The sequence below is a fragment of the Festucalex cinctus genome, chromosome 15 (assembly GCF_051991245.1).
Source record: "Festucalex cinctus isolate MCC-2025b chromosome 15, RoL_Fcin_1.0, whole genome shotgun sequence".
Lineage (NCBI taxonomy): Eukaryota > Metazoa > Chordata > Actinopteri > Syngnathiformes > Syngnathidae > Festucalex > Festucalex cinctus.
Genome location: NC_135425.1, coordinates 24,768,596 through 24,787,795, shown reverse-complemented (window position 1 = coordinate 24,787,795; position 19,200 = coordinate 24,768,596). Strand labels below are relative to the sequence as shown.

General features: G+C 37.7%; 1 protein-coding gene across 2 annotated transcripts in view; it reads right to left on the bottom strand.

The window, feature by feature from the left end:
• The window catches only part of hip1ra (huntingtin interacting protein 1 related a), a 28,479-nt gene that overhangs the window by 7,886 nt on the left and 1,393 nt on the right, over nucleotides 1-19,200 (bottom strand). Inside the window, exons 3-23 of one of the 2 annotated variants that reach the window (XM_077496535.1) lie at nucleotides 19,056-19,154; nucleotides 18,392-18,482; nucleotides 18,202-18,265; nucleotides 17,281-17,423; nucleotides 16,554-16,610; nucleotides 16,394-16,474; nucleotides 15,020-15,096; nucleotides 14,869-14,930; nucleotides 14,575-14,715; nucleotides 14,271-14,328; nucleotides 13,330-13,405; nucleotides 13,079-13,207; nucleotides 12,850-12,972; nucleotides 11,474-11,657; nucleotides 11,305-11,393; nucleotides 10,266-10,382; nucleotides 10,091-10,192; nucleotides 2,775-2,957; nucleotides 1,769-1,879; nucleotides 1,440-1,634; nucleotides 403-550 (exon numbers count right to left, since the gene is read on the bottom strand). In XM_077496535.1, the coding sequence (XP_077352661.1) occupies nucleotides 403-550; nucleotides 1,440-1,634; nucleotides 1,769-1,879; nucleotides 2,775-2,957; nucleotides 10,091-10,192; nucleotides 10,266-10,382; nucleotides 11,305-11,393; nucleotides 11,474-11,657; nucleotides 12,850-12,972; nucleotides 13,079-13,207; nucleotides 13,330-13,405; nucleotides 14,271-14,328; nucleotides 14,575-14,715; nucleotides 14,869-14,930; nucleotides 15,020-15,096; nucleotides 16,394-16,474; nucleotides 16,554-16,610; nucleotides 17,281-17,423; nucleotides 18,202-18,265; nucleotides 18,392-18,472 (2,221 nt within the window). In that variant the 5' untranslated portion in view covers nucleotides 18,473-18,482; nucleotides 19,056-19,154. Of the gene's footprint in view, nucleotides 1-402; nucleotides 551-1,439; nucleotides 1,635-1,768; nucleotides 1,880-2,774; nucleotides 2,958-10,090; nucleotides 10,193-10,265; nucleotides 10,383-11,304; nucleotides 11,394-11,473; nucleotides 11,658-12,849; nucleotides 12,973-13,078; nucleotides 13,208-13,329; nucleotides 13,406-14,270; nucleotides 14,329-14,574; nucleotides 14,716-14,868; nucleotides 14,931-15,019; nucleotides 15,097-16,393; nucleotides 16,475-16,553; nucleotides 16,611-17,280; nucleotides 17,424-18,201; nucleotides 18,266-18,391; nucleotides 19,155-19,200 lie in introns of both variants that reach the window. The other variant, XM_077496533.1, reaches the window with a different exon arrangement.

Below are 19,200 nucleotides of genomic sequence, written 5' to 3'. Positions count from 1 at the left end.
CATTTCGACGTGGCAGTATGGCCCATAACTGCCAAAATTAAAAATAAATGACAAAAAAAATAAATAGATAAATAAATGACTACATAAATAAGTGACTAAAAGTGAAAATAAAAACAGATATTAAAAAATATCATTCAAAAATGAAATACAAATGTATTATTTTTATTTTCACTTTTAGTCATTTATTTATTTTGAATTTTGGCAGTTTTGGTCCTCCATACTGGTGAACTCGGTGCCCAAGAAGTTTAAGGCATGACCGTACAAAATGTTGACACTTTATAGACATTTTCACTTAGGGGTGTACTCGCTTTTGTTGCCAGCAGTTTAGAATTGAATGACAGTGGGTTGCATTTTTTGAATTTATTTTTTATTTTTTTTGTGTTTCCTTTTTGTTTTACGTACCGGGCGAGCAGATGCAGCGGACGTGGATGGGGTCGTCCAGTTTGGCCACGGCGTCCAAGATGATGCCCTCCGCCTCCACCACGGCGCACTGCAGCAGGCAGAACTGTTCCTCCTGCAGTTTGTGAGCCAGCTCGCCTTCACGATTGGCCTGCGTCCGCACACACGCGCAAAGTCAGTGACCGGGAAGCGCGAATGGGGCAAGTCTTGAACATTCAACTCAACTTTATTTATAAAGCACTTTAAAAACAAGCATTGCTGTCTGTAAAGTATAAGATAAGTAAAACAGGAACAAAAACATTGTAAGTAAGTAATAAAATTGACATCAATAAATTAATAACAAGTAGGTAAGTAATAACTGAATAAATAAATAAATAAATAAATAAATAAATAAATAAATAAATAAATAAATAAACAAACAAACTGTCATCAATGTAGCAAAATAATGAAAGGTCATTTTAGTTAACTAAAACTAAAATAAAATAAAAAATTCTTAACAAAATAAAAACTAACAAAATTGTGTGTTTTTTTTTTTAATATTTTGATTTTTGATTTTATTGAACATATAAACATACAAAAAAAAACAGCAGAAAAGAAGAAAAGAAAAGAAGAACCCCATGAGCATGAGCCTTTGGGGATGATTTTAAATGTGATTTTTAAGTAACATTTATTTTGATATGAACCATAATAAAGATGTTGGAATGTGTGTCGCACAAAAGTGACATCATCTCGCAGCAGCCAATAGAAAAGCACCTTCAAATGACATCGCTCCCATGGTTTTTTAAATATTGCGCACAAGTAATATATATATAAAAAAAAAAAAAAAAAAAAAAAAAACTAAAACTAATACTGAAACTAACTAAAATTAAACTAAAACTAAGCATCTATTAAATAACTAAAACTAATAAAAACTAAGAGAGCCACCCTGAAAATTAAATTTAAAAAACAAAACTCAAAAAGGAAATCAAAACGAACTCAAATGAAAAATCCCCAAAACTATAATAACCCTGGTTTGGGGGGGGGGGCGTCGTTTTACGCACCTGCTGCTGCAGCTGGGCGTGCAGGGTTCCCAGCTCCATGTTGCTGCGCTGGCGTTCCTGTTCCAGGGAGCTCTGCTGCAGCTGCGCCTGCTGCCGGAGGGAGCCCAGCTCGGCCTCCTGCTCCCGCATCGAGCGCAGCAGCGTCTCCCGCTCCGCCTGCAGGCCCGCCAACGTGCTGCTCAGCTGCGAGCCGCTCTGCAAAGGACCGGGAAAAAAAAAAAAAAAAAATACAAAAGTTTGTCAGAGTGCTTCCGTAATATATGGAACATTTTTTTTGGAGGGTGATTTGATTATGGATGCAATCGAAAACTGTTATGCATATTACGCACCAGCTCTTTGCTCTGCAAACTGCCGTTGACACGCGCCAGCTCGGCCCGGGTGGTGTCCAGCTCGCGGCGCAGCCGGTCAATCTCCACTTTCTGCTGGGCGTTGATGTTGAGCTGTGACGCACACGCCAGCGTCGACGTCAAGCGTCGCCTCTGTTTTCACGCTTCCCTCTTCTGATTCTACTTTTTTTTCTCATCTCCTACCTTTCCCCTCTTCAACATTTTTTAGGGCTGAGTGACGACTAGGGGTGTTAAAAAAAATCGATTCGGCAATATATCGCGATACTACAGCTCACGATTCTCGAATCGATTCAATAGGCAGCCGAATCGATTTTTAAACATCCATTTGTGATGGAAAAATATTCAACAAAACGTCTTACTTAGGGTTAGGATTCACACCTTAAGGATGGAAGAATGTTATATATTTTTTTAAATATATATTTTTTTTCTTTAAAAAAAAAAAAAGAATGTTATATTAACTCATTCACTCCCAAAGACGTATTTACACGTTTTTTTTTTATAAGTTTTTTGTTTTTTTCATTAATGAAACAGATGAAGCACACTTTTTTTTTGTAATAACTACCATCGCTTTAAGCTTCCACTTCAGGTCAAAAACTGCATCAAAGCCTTCATACAAAAACTCTAGCAAGCAAAAACCTAAAAAACATATAAATACGTCTTTGGGAGTGAATGAGTTAATGGAACATTAAGCCTTAATATTTTATTTCAATGCTGGTCACACATGAAACAGATACAATGGCTCACAGTTATAAGACTGAAGTTTCAGATAAATAAATAATACCTTTTGATACAAATCTTACAGTGTACATGCACAAGTTTACTGCATAGTATTTTCTAAATTTGAGTAAAAAAAAAAATCGCAACAATCGATTTACAAATTCGTATCGGGATTACTCGGTATCGAATCAAATCGTGACCTATGAATCGTGATACCGATCGAATCGTCAGGCACTAGGCAATTCACTCCCCTTTTTTGCAGTCGACCTACCTGCTGCTGCAGCTGAGCCCGGAGCGCCTCCAGCTCGCGGCTCAGCCGATCCCTCTCCAAGTCGGCGCCGCTCTGCCGCTGCCTCAGCGACGACAGGTCGCCGTCGCGCTGCTGGGCCGAGCGAAGCAGGGCGTCGCGCTCCGCCTGCAGAGCGGCCAGGCTGCTGCTGGCCTGCGAGCCTTCCTGGAGGACAGGGGGACGCTCCGTCACGCTACTAACCAAGCTAGCTACATGCTCCTGGGGTGGTTTATTGTATTTTTATTGTCTAAAAAAAATAATCACAAATTACCCATATACAGTAAGGTACAAAAGCATTCGGACAGTGACACAAGTTTTATTTGAGCCGTTTTTGCATAATCTAGAATTAAGATAAACGGAAAAGGGGTTCCGGTAACGTCATCGGCAAGTATGGCTGCCTAGAGCGATAGCTCCCCTGAGAAACAACTGATTTCGCCCCATAACCAGTCAAGGAAGAAAGAAACTCGATTAAACTTACTTAAGAAAGTGGGGCGAATATGGGGAGAAAGGAAGCAAGCAAGAAAGGCACTGCAGAAGAGCCTGAAACCGGAGCATGCACTCCGGCACTGGAAGCTAAAGCTAATGTTAGCACTAGAGCGACGGATGACATGGGCCTCGCTAAAATCTTGGACGAGATACGCGACTTTCGTAAAGATGTGAAACAACAATTAAATGACATTAAAAGCGATCTGGCTAATGTCAGCCAAAGAATTACGGAAGTGGAAAGTTGCGTTGAAGTCATGGACGATCGCGTTCAGGTGGTGGAATCTACGCTTGGAAAGTTGCTAAAAGTGATTAGCCAGCATGAGAACAAGCTACTCGACCAAGAGGGGAGGTCCAGAAGAGAAAACCTCCGCATCTATAATGTCCCCGAGGGTGCTGAGGGTTCGTCAATGACAGATTTTGTGGAGAGAATGCTTCGTGATACTTTGGAGATCCCCCAAACAACATCGCTGGATATTGAAAGGGCGCACCGCGCACCGGTTCCGCGACCCTCGGATACGTCCGGTGACAAGCCACGATCCATAGTCATCAAATTCCTTCGGTACAAAACCAAAGAGGACGTAATACGTAAAGCTTGGGGAAAGGGAAGGATGTGTTGGAACGGAAGGCCAATCTATTTTGATCATGATTATCCATCGGCGATCCTGGAAAAGCGCAAGGATTACATTGAAGCGAAGCGAGTATTGAAGCAGAAGAAGATCCGCTTCCAGACACCGTTCCCGGCAAGGATGCGTGTATTCTACGAGGATGGGACCCGGCTGTATCAGTCTGCGGAGGAGGCGACGAGGGACATGAAGGAGAGAGGGCTGCCCGTCAACGTGGTCAAACCAAAGGAGAGCTTGACGGAGCTGCTGTCCCGTACAGCCTGGGAAGTTTCGAGAGGAGCGACTCAACGGGGAGCGGTGGAAGAGCGACAGCGGAGCATTAAGGAGAGATTGCAAGGCTTCAGGAGACAACCACAGAGCCGTCAGGAAGAACTTTGACTCAATTATTGGCGAACAAGTTGGAAATGTCGGTAAGCAGAGAACGTAGGGAGGGGAGAGAGAAAGAAAAAAAAAAAAAAAAAAAAAAAAAAAAAAAAAAACTGTGCCTGACTTGAGCTGTCCTTTTATCCCCCGATAAGTCTGAATATATTTATGGGAGACTTACAATACGTATTTTTTTTTCTCTAATTCTCCTATAGGCTGCCGAGAAGGCCCTCAATTAGTAGATAGGATGTGCCTTCTCCCACAGCTAGAAATTCAGTCTAGTTGTGTGCAGGGTCATTTGTTAAAGACCCCTACCTTGGGATCACCATATTTTGTTTTTGTGTTTGATTATGTTATACAGTTCTGGTTTGTTCAGGGAGTTGAAATATTGTTTTTCATTGCCAAGTTTATTGTCATGCTATTAATGCACAAAAAATGACCAGTGGGGAAGTAAAATTGGTTTCATTCAACGTCAATGGGCTATTGAACCCAGTAAAAAGAAGTAAAGTTTTGACTAAAATGAAAAGAGAACAGGCCCAAGTGGTATATTTGCAGGAAACCCACTTAAAAGATGATGAACATTTGAAGCTAAAAAGAATGGGATTTAATCAGCTGTTTTTCTCCTCTTATAAATCAGGCCACAGAAGAGGAACAGCAATCCTCATATCAAATAAGCTGAATTTTGATAAAGTATACGAAATGGCAGATAAGGAAGGAAGATTTGTGTTGGTAAGAGGTATGATAAATGGCAGTCCGATTACTCTCCTAAATGTCTATGCACCACCTGGTAGTAATTTTGATTTTTTTCTGAAAATTACAAATATTATGGTGACGAAAACGGAAGGTCTGCTGATCTGTGGGGGGGATCTGAATATACACTTACAACCAAGGTTAGATTCCTCCTCCAGTAAAAGTTATGACGCAAAGGTATTGTACAAGAAGGTGAATAAGCTTTTTCTGGAGGCGGGTCTCATTGATATTTGGAGGGAGTTTTTCCCTAATAGGAGGGACTACACGCATTTCTCCGCCCCTCATTGCTTATATACGAGAATTGATTACTTCCTCACATTTGGAAAAGACAAAGATAAGATAATTACGGTTGATATTGGTACAATGGACTTAAGTGATCATGCACCTGTATATTTATCTGTTGATTTGAACCTTCAACCCAAGAGCAACTCATGGAAATTTAATGCTAGCCTACTTAATGATCCTTTATTTAAGAGGAAAATTAGGGAAGAAATAAACCATTATATGGATATTAATGATAATGGAGAGGTTATCCCCCCTATTTTGTGGGATGCTTTGAAGGCTGTTTTGAGGGGGAAAATCATAGCAATATCTTCTTATAAAAAAAAAGAGAGAAATAAAACACTTCAAGAATTGCAAAATAAATTGAAGGAATTAGAAACACTACACAAGGTAAACCCTATACAGAATGTTCTACAAGAAATTAAAGTGATCAGAAATGAACTTGACAATTTGGCCACACAGGACATACAGAAAAAATTGATGTTCTTAAAACAACGATATTATGACGGTGGGTCTAAATCTATGAAAATATTAGCATGGAAGTTAAGGAAAAAAACAGCAGAAAATACTATTCATCAAATAAGGGACCCAAGGACGAAACAGATTAAATATAAATTGAGCGAAATACAAGATGCCTTTGAAGCGTTCTACGAAACTTTGTACGCTAGAGTTCCAGGTGGTAGTGAAATACAAATTGATACATTTCTGGATTCTCTAAGGTTGCCTACCTTGACTGAAGAACAGAACAAAGTGATGACGGATGACATAACAGAAGGCGAGCTGAAAATGGCAATCAATAGACTGAAATTGGGCAAGTCCCCAGGTTTGGATGGCTACGGAGCAGACTGGTATAGAGAATTTAGTGATGTGCTAACTCCTATTTTGCTTCGTACGATGAACTGGACTTTGAAAAAAGCACAAACACCACCTAGTTGGAGAGAAGCGGTAATCTCGGCTATACCAAAAGAGGGAAGAGATAAGAGGGAATGTGCATCATATAGGCCAATATCGGTTCTTAATATTGATTACAGATTATTTACTTCAATAATGGCGAGACGATTAGAGAAGTTTCTACCTATGCTAATACATAACGACCAGACAGGTTTTATACGTCGTCGACAAACACTGGACAATATACGTAGGACGCTACATGTTGTGGATTATATACAAAAAAATAATATTGAAGCAATGGTAATTAGTGTGGATGCTGAAAAGGCATTTGATTCAGTGAATTGGGGCTTTCTTTACAAGGTTCTTCATAAATTTGGTTTTCATAATGATACGATAAAAATTATACGGGCGCTGTATACCAACCCAACAGCGAGGGTCAAAGTCAATGGTTATCTTTCTCACAGTTTTATTTTAGAGAGGGGCTCAAGGCAGGGGTGTGCATGGTCACCATTACTTTTTGCACTTTACCTAGAGCCATTAGCCCAACACATTAGACAGAACAGAGACATTCGAGGGATTGTCATCAATGGGATAGAACATAAATTGGCGTGTTATGCTGATGATATTTTGGTTTATTTGGGAAATCCAACTCAATCACTACCCAAGATTATGCAATCATTTGAGCAATTTGGTTTGCTGTCTGGATATAAAATTAATGTGCAGAAAACTCAACTGCTTACATATAATTATGACCCCCCCACACATATTAAGGATAACTATCCTCTTGCATGGCAAACAAAATCTCTGAAATACTTGGGAATTATTTTGCCAAAAGAACTGAATAGACTGTCCGTGGTCAATTATCTACCTCTTCAAAATAGGCTCAAGGAAGATGTAGGAAGGTGGAACTTAATCCCCTTCTTTACTTTTAGTTCAAGAATTGAATCAATCAAGATGAACATACTTCCGAGATTCCTATACTTGTTCCAGACCCTGCCAACAGAATTGAGTCAAAATCAGTTCAATGAATGGGACAAAATGTTACTGAAGTATATATGGCAGAATAAGAGACCTCGAGTTCGTCTCAAAACCTTGCAGCTGTCTAAGGAGAAGGGGGGATGGGGACTACCATCACTCAGGGAATATTATTGTGCATCTCAAATGAAAGCAATGGTGTACTGGTGTGACCCGACATATGATGCACAGTGGAAGAGAATGGAAGAGGGTGTGGTTCCGATCCCCATACAAGCCATCCTTGCTGACAGACAAATTCAAAATTATATAGATGCTATAGACAATCCGTGGGTTAAATTAACCCTCAAAGTTTGGAAGATGACTTTAAAACGATATGATCTAGGTAAGGAAATTGTGGCTCTGAAATGGTGTGCATATGATTCAGATTTTATGCCCAACAAATCTGACATTGGATTTAAAAATTGGACAACAAGAGGGATAACGGCTCTATGTAAGATAATGAATGGTGGTCAGCTGCTTGGTTTTGAGGCACTCCGGCAAAACTATGGTCTTGAAAAACAAGATTTCTACCGATACCTACAGATGAGACATTATGTTGAAACAAAACTGAAGGAGGCGAGAGGTGTACAAGTGGATTTGATAGGCATGTTTAGAAAAGTTTATGATTCAAAAATTGAAGGCAAGATTATTTCAGGCATATATAAGGCTCTTTCTAATCTTAAACCATATTCTACATCTTATATTAAAAATAAGTGGGAAACAGAGGGGGAGCTTAACATTACGGAGGAGGAATGGACAATGATATGGAGGTATCAATGGAAATGCACCAGCTCGTTAAGCTGGAAAGAGTTTGGTTGGAAAGGGTTGATAAGATATTTTATCACACCTGAGCAAAAATCCCACTATGATAATAATCCCCCGACTTGTTGGAGAAATTGTGGCAGTCGCAATGCAAACCACTACCACGTGTTCTGGAACTGCTCTTTTATTAAAGTCTATTGGGAGGAAATTCACAAGGCATTACAGAATATATTTAAACGTGTAATATTCTCTGAGATTAAATTTTTGTGGTTTGGACATATCCCTCAGGACTGGTTGAAAAAAGACAAACAATTGGTTAGCATTTTGTTGGTTGCTAGTAAAAAGGCTCTAACTAGGAAGTGGTTGACACAAGAAACCCCAACGCTAAATGAGTGGATTGACATCACTATGGATATTTACAAAATGGAAAAAATAACGGCATACGTCAATCATAGAAGTGGACAATTTATTTCCTGCTGGGAGAAGTGGATTCATTTTGTAAAACCCCTTAGGCTGGACTTTAATTTTGACAATGATTGAATGAGTCTGAAAAAGACATTACTCCCTATTTGTTTTTTGTTTTTTTGTTTTTTTTTGTTTTTTGTTTGTTTTTTCTTTTAATAGTTTTATAGCGACAACTTATTGAGTATAAGTATGTATAGGTGTTTCGTTTGGTATGTGATTCAGATCTGCATTACGAAGACAGATGTTTTGTACATATGGAGTGTGATTCAAACGTTTTGATTTCTGTTTATTTTCTGTGTTAAAGAATTCAATAAAAAGTTCATTACAAAAAAAAAGATAAACGGAAAAATTACAAGTATGAAAACAACCAGACAAAAATGCCTTTGTGGCTTCGTTATATTTACTAGTGTTGTTCCGATACCGATATTGGTATCGGCAGAGGTGCCGATACTGCATTAAAACAGTGGTATCGGTGACTACTCACAAGTGACATGCCGATACCATTCATTTCAATGCTAATATAGGATTTTGGATGCAGCATCTTGTGTCTTGCTGGTGCACGACATTCACTGTTATGTGACATGTTCACTGCATGCCGATCTAAGATATCCTATTGGCCCTTGAATGCTCTGAACCAATAGCAGGACAGCTTTTTCATGTTGAGGAAAAAAAAAAACTTAAGTATCGGTATCGGCCGATACTGCAAAGGTGGGTATCGGGGGCCAAAAAACGGTATCGGAACAACACTTATATTTACTAAACTCATTTGTCATCTTTCCAATATTCCGATATCCAAATTCAGAGGTCTGGTGGTAGAGTGCCTAGCCTCAGACTTGGCAGGTTGTGGGTTCAATCCCAGCCTGGGTCATACCAAAGACAATTAAAAATGTAACCTGTGACTTCCCTGCTTGATACTCAGGCAAAGTTATCCAAGATTACAGCTTGGAAAAAGTCAATATAACTTGTTTTTTGTATAAAAATAGTATTTTCCAGACCGCTGTAGTTGATATGGGAATAGTATTATTTTCTTATTTCTCTAAATCTTACAGGTAAATTTAACTCTTTGACCGCCAAAAACGTTTTATTTATTTTTAAATCAATGGGTAGTGCAGCGTCTAAGCGGAGCGCCGCCTGGTCAATGGGTTGTGGAATCAAAAACACCCACTAACTATGGCCAGCAGAGGGCAGCATTGTCATTTTCAATGGGCTCAAGGTGTATGAAATTACAATAAAACATGACCAATCTGATGAAATTGAACATTTTCAACGATGATGATGTGAATCATCAAAGTCTTTGTCACTTTAAATCTAATTCACAGAGTGTCACTAAACCAAAAAATACAGTATTAGTGTCAAAAAAAAATCTGGACAAGAAGCTCATTTTCTCCATTTTGTTTTTCTATTTTTGCTTATGTCACTCAAATTAGCCATTTTCAAATGGAGATTACTAAAGAACGGAATAAGGTAGAAACATACTTTTTTTTTAATGTTTATGTAGTCGTAGTGCACAATATTTTGTTTGCCTTGAAAGATGAGTGAAAATGCTTAAAATCAGCTGGTACTCTTGGGGTTTTTTTTTTTTTGTATTTTATTTTTTTTTGGGGATAACGTTTTTTTATTATTTTACTGTCCTTTTTGCAGTGCTATATGCAAACATCTTACCATCTCCTTGCTCTCCAGGGTGCTGCGAAGGAGCGCCAACTCGGCTCTTTGCTCCAGGAGTTCTTTATTCAGCCGGTCGGCCTCATTCTGCTGCTGGTGCATCTGTCGGAGGGAGCAAACGCAAACGTTAGCCCGTTTGCGTTTGGTGGCGTTTAGCTAGCTGGCGAGATCTCACCAAGTTGGCCTTCTCCCGACGCAGGTTCTCCAGCTCGCTCTCCAGCTTCTGTTTGGTCCTCCACATGTCCTCCTGGTCTTGTTTGGTGTGGGCCAGCTGCTTGGTTGTGTCTGCATTCTACGCAGCCAGAACAGAATATATGAAAAAAAATAACTGTGTGACATGGCATCCTGCAATCATAGAATTAGATGTGAAAACATTAGCAACTAATGTTACATCTTGATTTTATAAATAATACACCAGAAGTGTGCCTGTACATTAGGGGTGGGTATTGCCGTCTACCTCACAATACGATACGTATCACGATACAGGGGTCACGATACGATACGTATCGCGATACATTATGTATCCCAATAGTTGATCTTCACGTATCCCGATATATTACATTAATTTTCTTGCAATTTATAATCACAGTCATATGTATACCTAAAGGATGTGTTTGTTATGTTGACTGACAAAAATATTTTTGTTAGCAGCTCTTCTGGTTTACCACCAAATCTAAATGCGCACGCACTGCAGAGCAAGAAGCAGCTTTCACAGACACACCGGGAAACTTTTTGAATAGGCATGGGCCAATTTGAGTAAAAATATCAAAGTATTAAAATTACAGCTCTAAAATTCGCTTATTTGGAATATTTGGGGAAATAAAAACAGTAATTTTTAATATTTAAATAAAATATACGGAAATTGGTACATTAAGACACGTGCCATGTTAAGTTTAGAAGTAAATAAATGTTGATATTCTTCCTCTCATTTTCTTAGCAAGACACAGTATCCAATCACTGGTGAGCTATTTTTGCATTAATTGAAGGCAATTAACTTCAAAGACGCTGCTGGTTTTTATTTTTTAGGTACAATGCAAGTTGCAAAGGCAAATGTTAACTGCCTATTTAAAGTTAATGAGCAATATCGATTCTGATGCCTGCGCATCGATACGGGTATTGTAATGAGGCCCGCAACGATATATTGCCGTATCGATTTTTTGAGCACACCCCTACTGTACATGAATGTGGCTCTCATCCCAATTGATGAACTGCACCTTCTTCATAAGGTCGGCGTGACTGGTGACCAGTTCGGCGTGTTTCTCTTTGAGTTGAGAGAATCGAAGTTCGGCAGCCTGCGCGCGACCTGTTGGTGAGCTAACGTTAGCCGCGATTAAAAACAACAACGAGGAGTTTTGTTGTTTTTTTTGCTCCTCGTTTGTTTACCGTCGGCCTCCTTGAATCCGATCTGAGCGCCGACGTTGGCCACGTTGGCGCAGCGTAGCGCCTCCACCTCCATGCGCAGGTGCTCGTTTTCCACCTGCGCCATCTGCCTGTGGGTGCGCTGCTCCTCCACCTCCGCCTCAAGGTGGTTGACTTGAGCCCGGAGCTCCGTCACGCATCGCTGAGCCTGACCACACGCACAAAATACTTCGCTTGTTTTTTAAGATTTCATGTTTCATATTTAGATGATTTGTCTTTTTAATACATATTTATTACATAATATTATTTTCATATATTTACTATTCAGATATTAAAAATGTAATTTTACAATATTTTTATTTCATTTACTGAATTAATTAGATATTTATTCTGTATTTTATTATGTTTATTATAATCAATTTGTATTATTTAAAGAATATATATTTTTAAACATTATTGCAAGTATATTTTAAAATATAATTTTACAATGTTTTTTATTAACTTAATTTTATATTTTTCCTGTATCTTTTATTTCCAATTATTTTCTATACTTTTTACATGTTTATGTACCAGTATATATTTTTAGAATTTTTAAAAACTATATTTTATATTTATATTTATTTACAATATTTCAGATTTTTTTTAACATGAGTTCTATATACAAATATATTTCAATAGATGTTTATTATATTCAATTTGTATTATTAAAAAAAACAACATTTTTTAAACATTATTCCAAGTATATTTTAAAATGTAATTTTACAATATTTTTTATTTTATTAACTTAATTAATTTGATATTTTTTCTGTATCTTTTATTTTCAACTATTATTTTCTATACTGATTATTTTATTTTTAACAGTTGTATATTTACAAATATATTTCAATAGATGTTTATTATATTCAATTTGTATTATTAAAAAAAAAACATTTTTTAAACATTATTCCAAGTATATTTTAAAATGTAATTTTATAATATTTTTTATTTTATTAACTTAATTAATTTGATATTTTTTCTGTATCTTTTATTTTCAACTATTATTTTCTATACTGATTATTTTATTTTTAACAGTTGTATATTTACAAATATATTTCAATAGATGTTTATTATATTCAATTTGTATTATTTGAAAAAAATTTTTTTTAAACATTATTGCAAGTGTATTTTACTTTATTAAATGTAATTAGAAAATCAATTTTATTAAATTTAAAATTTTATTTTAATTTAACATATGGTAGTTGTTCTTAAATTTTAATCTATTATTTTTATATGCATATCACATGTATGTACATCTTATATTGTGGTGTACCTCAAGGTTCCCATTTAGGGTTACACAGTTTTTTTGTGTGTATTTTGGGAGAATGCAACCATTTTTTTTTTTCTTTTTTACTCCAAGGTACCTCAGATTTGATTAGTTCAAGTTCTGGTTTCAGGACGTCCAGTTCTCTCTTCAGGCTCTCGTTCTCATTGTGGTGCTCCCGGTGGTCCGCATCAGGCATAGCCATCTGATTCATCAGGTAATACTACCAGGATTATATTTAGTCAATTTTTCAGGTATTTGTACTTCAGTACCATATTAAGTTTTTTTGCTGACTTTACTCCCTCCATTTGAAAAAAAAGCTAACAGACCTGCTGCGAGTCCCGCGAGTCGGTCTGCGGCTCGGCCTCCTCGTCGTCGAAGCGCTCCTCGTTTTCAATCACCACCACCGGCCTCTTGTACTCGCCCAATGCGGCTGCACGCAGGAAGTTTGGAGGAGCCTTTCCGGGACAATAAATAAGAGCAAAAAAAAAATAAGTCAGAAAATCAACATAAATAATTATCATCAAACATATTGTACTGAAAATAGGGAAAAGGTTCAACGAAACGCGAAGTCACGCACGTCTGGGAGCTCTGGGATCTGGATGATGGATTTGAAGAACTCGATTTCTCTGGCTTTGTTGAAGAACTCTTTGAGGCTGGCAAAAAAAGACATTTGACAGATCTGATGTCCTGCTCCAAAATGCATGGGAAAGTCAATGAGTAAACCAAATCGAACAAAAGCTATGCAGACGAGAAAAGGACTTATAAAGAATACACACACTAAAAAATATATCTATATTAGGAGTGTGACGATATATCGATATCGCGATAAATTGTCATACGTTGTCTCCCGATAGATTATCGATACGCCTACGCAAGTATCGCAATATTTGCTGTTTATATACAGCCACTATAACGGCTCCATTCTTCATGACTTTTTGAGCAATTACTTGGCGGGCCACTAGGGGGAGCGCCTCATAAGTGCGGCGGAAAATGGACGCAAGTCTTCAGGCGAAGAAGACTCATGAGCTTAGTTTTTTTTTTTATTATATAGATTTTTTATTTTTATTTTTATTTATTATTATTATTATTATTATTTCTATATATATTATATGATGTATTTATATTATATTTATATTATTATTATTTATTGAGATTTATTTTATTCTTATTTAATTTTATTATTCATTTATATTATTATCTCATTCACTGCCATTGACGGCTATATACGTCAAAAATCCATTTTAACTGGACTGGCAGTGAATGACTTAATTTATGATTAGTTTTATCATAGATTAGCGTGGATTTATTACCTGAGCAATATATCGATAATCGCGGTATCGTCATACGAGTGAGATAATCGTTATCGTGAGCCTTGTATCGCATATCGTATCGTTTCGTGAGCTAGCCAGAGGTTCCTATTCTATATACAACCTGTATATACTGCTGAAGCACCCCCAAAATGGGTATAAATACGCATCTGGTGGTATGTATATGATTGCGTTGCACTATTGATTGTACCTGTTAAATAGTTCCCGGAATCTCTCTCTGTGGCCGAGAAGAACATCTGCCGCAATGCCTACAAGGAACACAAGACGAGTGGCTGAGCATGCAATGGCAAGTTTCTTAAAAAAAATTAAATAAAAAAATAATTTGTGCCCTGGAAGGTAGTTTAACATTGCAACATGAAACTTGGTAGACATGTCTATCATGAAGAAAAAAAAAAGTCTGCCTGAAATCAGACAGAAAATCTGCCATTTTGACCCAGTAGCGCCTTCTCTAACTTCACAAAGAATTCAGCCCCCGCCGCCCGCCCGTCACTCACGGCTGTGGAGTTTGAAGAGCAGGCGGACGCAGAAGTGGTACAGGAAGCTGCAGTCGGGGATGAGCGGGATCAGCGGAATGAGGCGGCACTGTCCCGCCGGCGTGTTGGGCTTGGCGCCGTTGGTCTCCAGCTGACGGAGAACTGACACAAACAAACACTAAATTGGAAAATCCTACTACCCACAAATGATTTTTTTTTTTTTTTAAATGTGGTATACAACATTACATGATGACATTAAGCTAACTTGACTTTCGCTAGATAATCTTTAATTCTATGTAATGTGCATCAACAAACCAGTGTCGGCCATCTTGAGCCCAGCGTCCAAATATTCCAAGAGCTCCTGAGTCATATCCAGCCTGCAGGCAATCCAAAGCCACACACCATTAAAAACACGAGAACAAAAAAAATAAAATAAATAAAGAAACACATTTTTGACAGCGCTTACACTCTGTTCATGTCGCTTCCGGCTTCTCGCTCCAAAGTCTCGTCGGAGGCCTCCAGGTTGCCGGGAATGGCTTTGTGCTGTCAAATTGAATTCAGTTCATCAATTGAAGAGGAACAAATGAATAAAATGAGTTACATTGATTGAACAAAGCTGAAATCATCTAAACAAGAGTAAATTAATACAATTAAACTAACCGAATATCTTTAATTCAATTTGTTGCATTAATTGAAGTACATTAAAACCGATTTTTACGTTAAAATTACAGAATTTTATAAGGTTGAATCATAAATGAACAAAATGTAAATAAATACAATAGAATAAATTAATAAAAATTGATACTGTTAATCAAATTCATTTGATGAATATTAATCATTAACACTAAATGAATATAAAATTATTGAAATTTGCACAGGTTTAACAAAAGTTTAAATCATAAATAGTACATAAATGTAAATTAATACAATTAAAGTGAAACAAACTAAAGTCACATTAGAAAAACAAACCTGTTGTGTGCTGGCAGGGTTTGATCCCAAAACGCAGACACAAATAAGCTTTTAACTATTTATTTATTCACATAACTTGACTAAACTAAAAGCAACGAGAACGCATCGAGAATCACGACACGCCAAGCCCCCCTTGGGCAGCGGAGAAGCACAGCGAAACACTGAGCAATAATCCGGCAACACTTCTCAGACTGCACCTACAGACAGTGACATCACATAACCTAAAACTGGTTGAAACTAGATGGTTATATGATGGTTACATCATACAAGACAGACACTTGACCTCACGCCCAACAGGTCATGAACTCAACCCAAACTTAACCCAGATGTCACCCCAGACATGAGACAAGAACCCAAACATTACTCCTGCATGACCCGAGTCATGACAAAAACCAAAAAATGGTTAACAGACTTTTAAATGATAAAATATCAAAATGAGTTTAATTAATTTTATAAAATCAAATCAGAACTAAATCAAATATAAATTGATACCATTAATAAAGTATCATCTTAAAATTAAATTCATTTAATAAAACATGTATTGAATAATTACAGTAATCTGTAAAGGAAAACGACATCATACAACTGAATAAAAATAAATCAATATAGCTATTACTGACTAAAATTTATTAAAATGATATAATTAACCAATGTGATACTGTAAATCAAAACGTAATTTATAAACTAAAACAAAATAAATTCCAACAATAAACGACTCTTTTTTTTTTTATTGTTATTGTTTTACAATTGACACATAACCTCTTTGTCTCATAATTTTAATGTACAGTACAGTATTCTCTGCTAGCACATTACCAAATTGATTGTGTTCGTTTGTTTGTTTTTTGGTTACACCTACTGTGCATCCGTTTACCTGGTTGTGAAACTCCATTTTGAGGCAGAGGAATTTGGCTGACAAGGCAACGATGTGGCCGTAGCGATCGTGCATGTTGCCCTGCATGAGAATCGACACGCTGATGATATAAGAGAATATACGGTGAGGTATAAATAATCATCAAACGATGGCCACTCACCCACAGGGCGCCCATGTCTTTCACATTGCGACAGTATCTGTGCGAGTCCCTTACAGCCTGCCGGAGGTCAAAGTGATGACGGCGTTCAGTACACAGTGTTGGTGTGCCAAGAAAACAAACATACTCAACCAAGTACTTCGATAGTTAAGCTTTGAACCAATTAACTCATTCACTCGCCGCCATTTTCACATTTCACAATCCCGCTCGCTCCCGGCTGTTTTACTGGATTTTGACTGATTTTGCAAGGCCCACAGAATATTGTGTTCTATGGCTATAAAAGCATGGAACCTATCAAAAGAAAGATTAAAGTCTCTCATCAGGAAAAAAAAAAGTATGTTTCTATATGTTTCCGTTTTGCAGCAATTAGCATTAGAAGAGAGCTAAGTTTCATCAGTTTTCACAAATCTATTCAAAATTGTAAGTAATTTAGCCTTTTTTCTACATGGCCCTGGTTGATCTGCTTTGCTCTGCTGCCACCTGCTGGCCGTTTGTGTAATAACTACCATTTCTGCAACCGTTTTTTGCAGTTGAGAGGCAGCGTCAAAGCCTTCTGTATGCTCTAGCATAAAAAAACAAAAAACGTATAAATACGTCTTTGGGTCACTTAGAACATTAAAAAAAAACATATTTACACATTATTGGGAGCAAATGAGTTAAAAGATCCAATATAATTACGAATATGGGCCCTTGGGGAGATTTTGACAGACCCTGACGGTTTAGTCCTTACGTTGCGATGTCCGTCCCTCAGCACTTTGTGCACCAGGTAGCAGAACTTCCAGCTGATGATGGCGTTGCTTGACAGCGGCAGGTTGATCATGTACGACCACATGGTGGCCGCTCCGCCTTCCTTGTGACTGCCCAGGAGGATGTCTTCCATTGTTGTCAAGGGAGAAATAAAAATGCCACAATTTTCTCAAAATAAAAGCAAAACTGCAAAGTCATAGTAACGCCAGATGTTGCCAAATCTGAAGGGTAAATGGCGCGGGTGACGGGTTGACGCGAATAATGATCAGCACAATATTATGATATTGTGATATTAAAACTACCACAATATCGTCGTCGCCATGTTCACGATATTTACATGCAACAAATCTGTTAAAAAAAAAAAAAAAAGTCGGGTTGATGTCCATTTGTGCAGTTCTAGCACCCTCTGGTGTCTAGTTTTTTAGTGCAATGTAATTTTCATTAGGGATGTTTTGGCCCTTCTATGTTTAAAATCTACACTAATTGTCAGATGAAGGAAAACATAATATGCCTGTGAAGTAAGTCAATGTGGCGGAACTCAACGTGTGCGTGCATTGAAATAACATAATAATAATAATAATAATAATAATAATAATAATAACATAATAATAGACCTTTTTTAAACATCGTCAACTTCCCCACAATATTGTGATAATTATCGTATTGTGAGCTTCATTTCGTGATAATATCGTATCGTGACGTTTGGATATCGTTTCATGCCTAGTTGACTCTAGTTCTGGGACTATGAATAGTCCTGTGACCTCTGATTCTGGTCCAGGTGATCCTAGACTTAGTACTCGTGCCACCACAAAAAGGACAGTAGTGATGGCAAAGGGTAAAAGAACGATGATAATAATGACGATAGAAAAAAAAATTGGTTCTGGACCCCAATTAAAAAGGATACTGCGCACATATTTAGATTTTGGTGGTGCTTCGGATGCGGTCAGACACTTGCTGATGTATTGCAGCTGAAACACATACAACAACAAAAAAAATCAACAACTTTGATACAAATTCCACTTCATTAGGTACACCACATAATGACAAAAAGATTCAAACACTCATTCGACTGAGCTCATTTGCGTGTTTTTGACCTGTTGCTTTCCAAACTGCTCCTTCTCGGCCGCCAGAGCCTTTTCCGTCTTGTTCTCGCTTTTGTTCTTGTTCTTGCTCATCTTGCCACTCCTGTAAAATAAAATTCTAATCCACTTGCCCTCAGCTGTAAACAAGCACGTTCGATGACAACAAAATTAGTCCTTTAAATCGCTTTTAATCCAGTCCACGCTTGTATAAAATCCAGGGCAAAAAGCGTTGAATCTACTCTTCAGTTAACATCCCTTGAAACTGGAAAAAAAAAAACCCGCAAAGAGCTTCTGTCGAATGTAAAAAAATACAGATAAATAGATGAAAAGTAAAATTATACAAATGTGTGCATGTGTCACAAGCTAGGCAGCAGGGAAATGAAGCGAAGGCAGTGAAACCGGTATGACGATTGATGGAAACCAGTGTGAACCCTGCAAAACTGGTTTCGCGACACTCACTCACTCATACGCAAGCCACACAATCAATCACCCTCTGGCACACATACACAATCACACTCACACACAGAAATTGGAAATCCAAGTCCCTAAAGTCCAAAAAAAAAAAAGCCTGCCACAGTTTGCATTTAGCCACAGGTGCTTCTTACTCAACCGGGAAGGTAGAGCTCGTTTCTCACATACACAAAACATAACTGATGATGAATTTGCGAAGCCATACGTCCGATCTTTTTAGCCTCTACGTTGTCAGCAAGTCTTGCCCAGCGTCGAACCTGTGCTGGGATGAACAGCAGCTCTCATTGGGCGGAGCTCCGGCGCTCTGAAAGCAAAACAGTGTGAACACTGTCAAAATTATTATTCTGAAA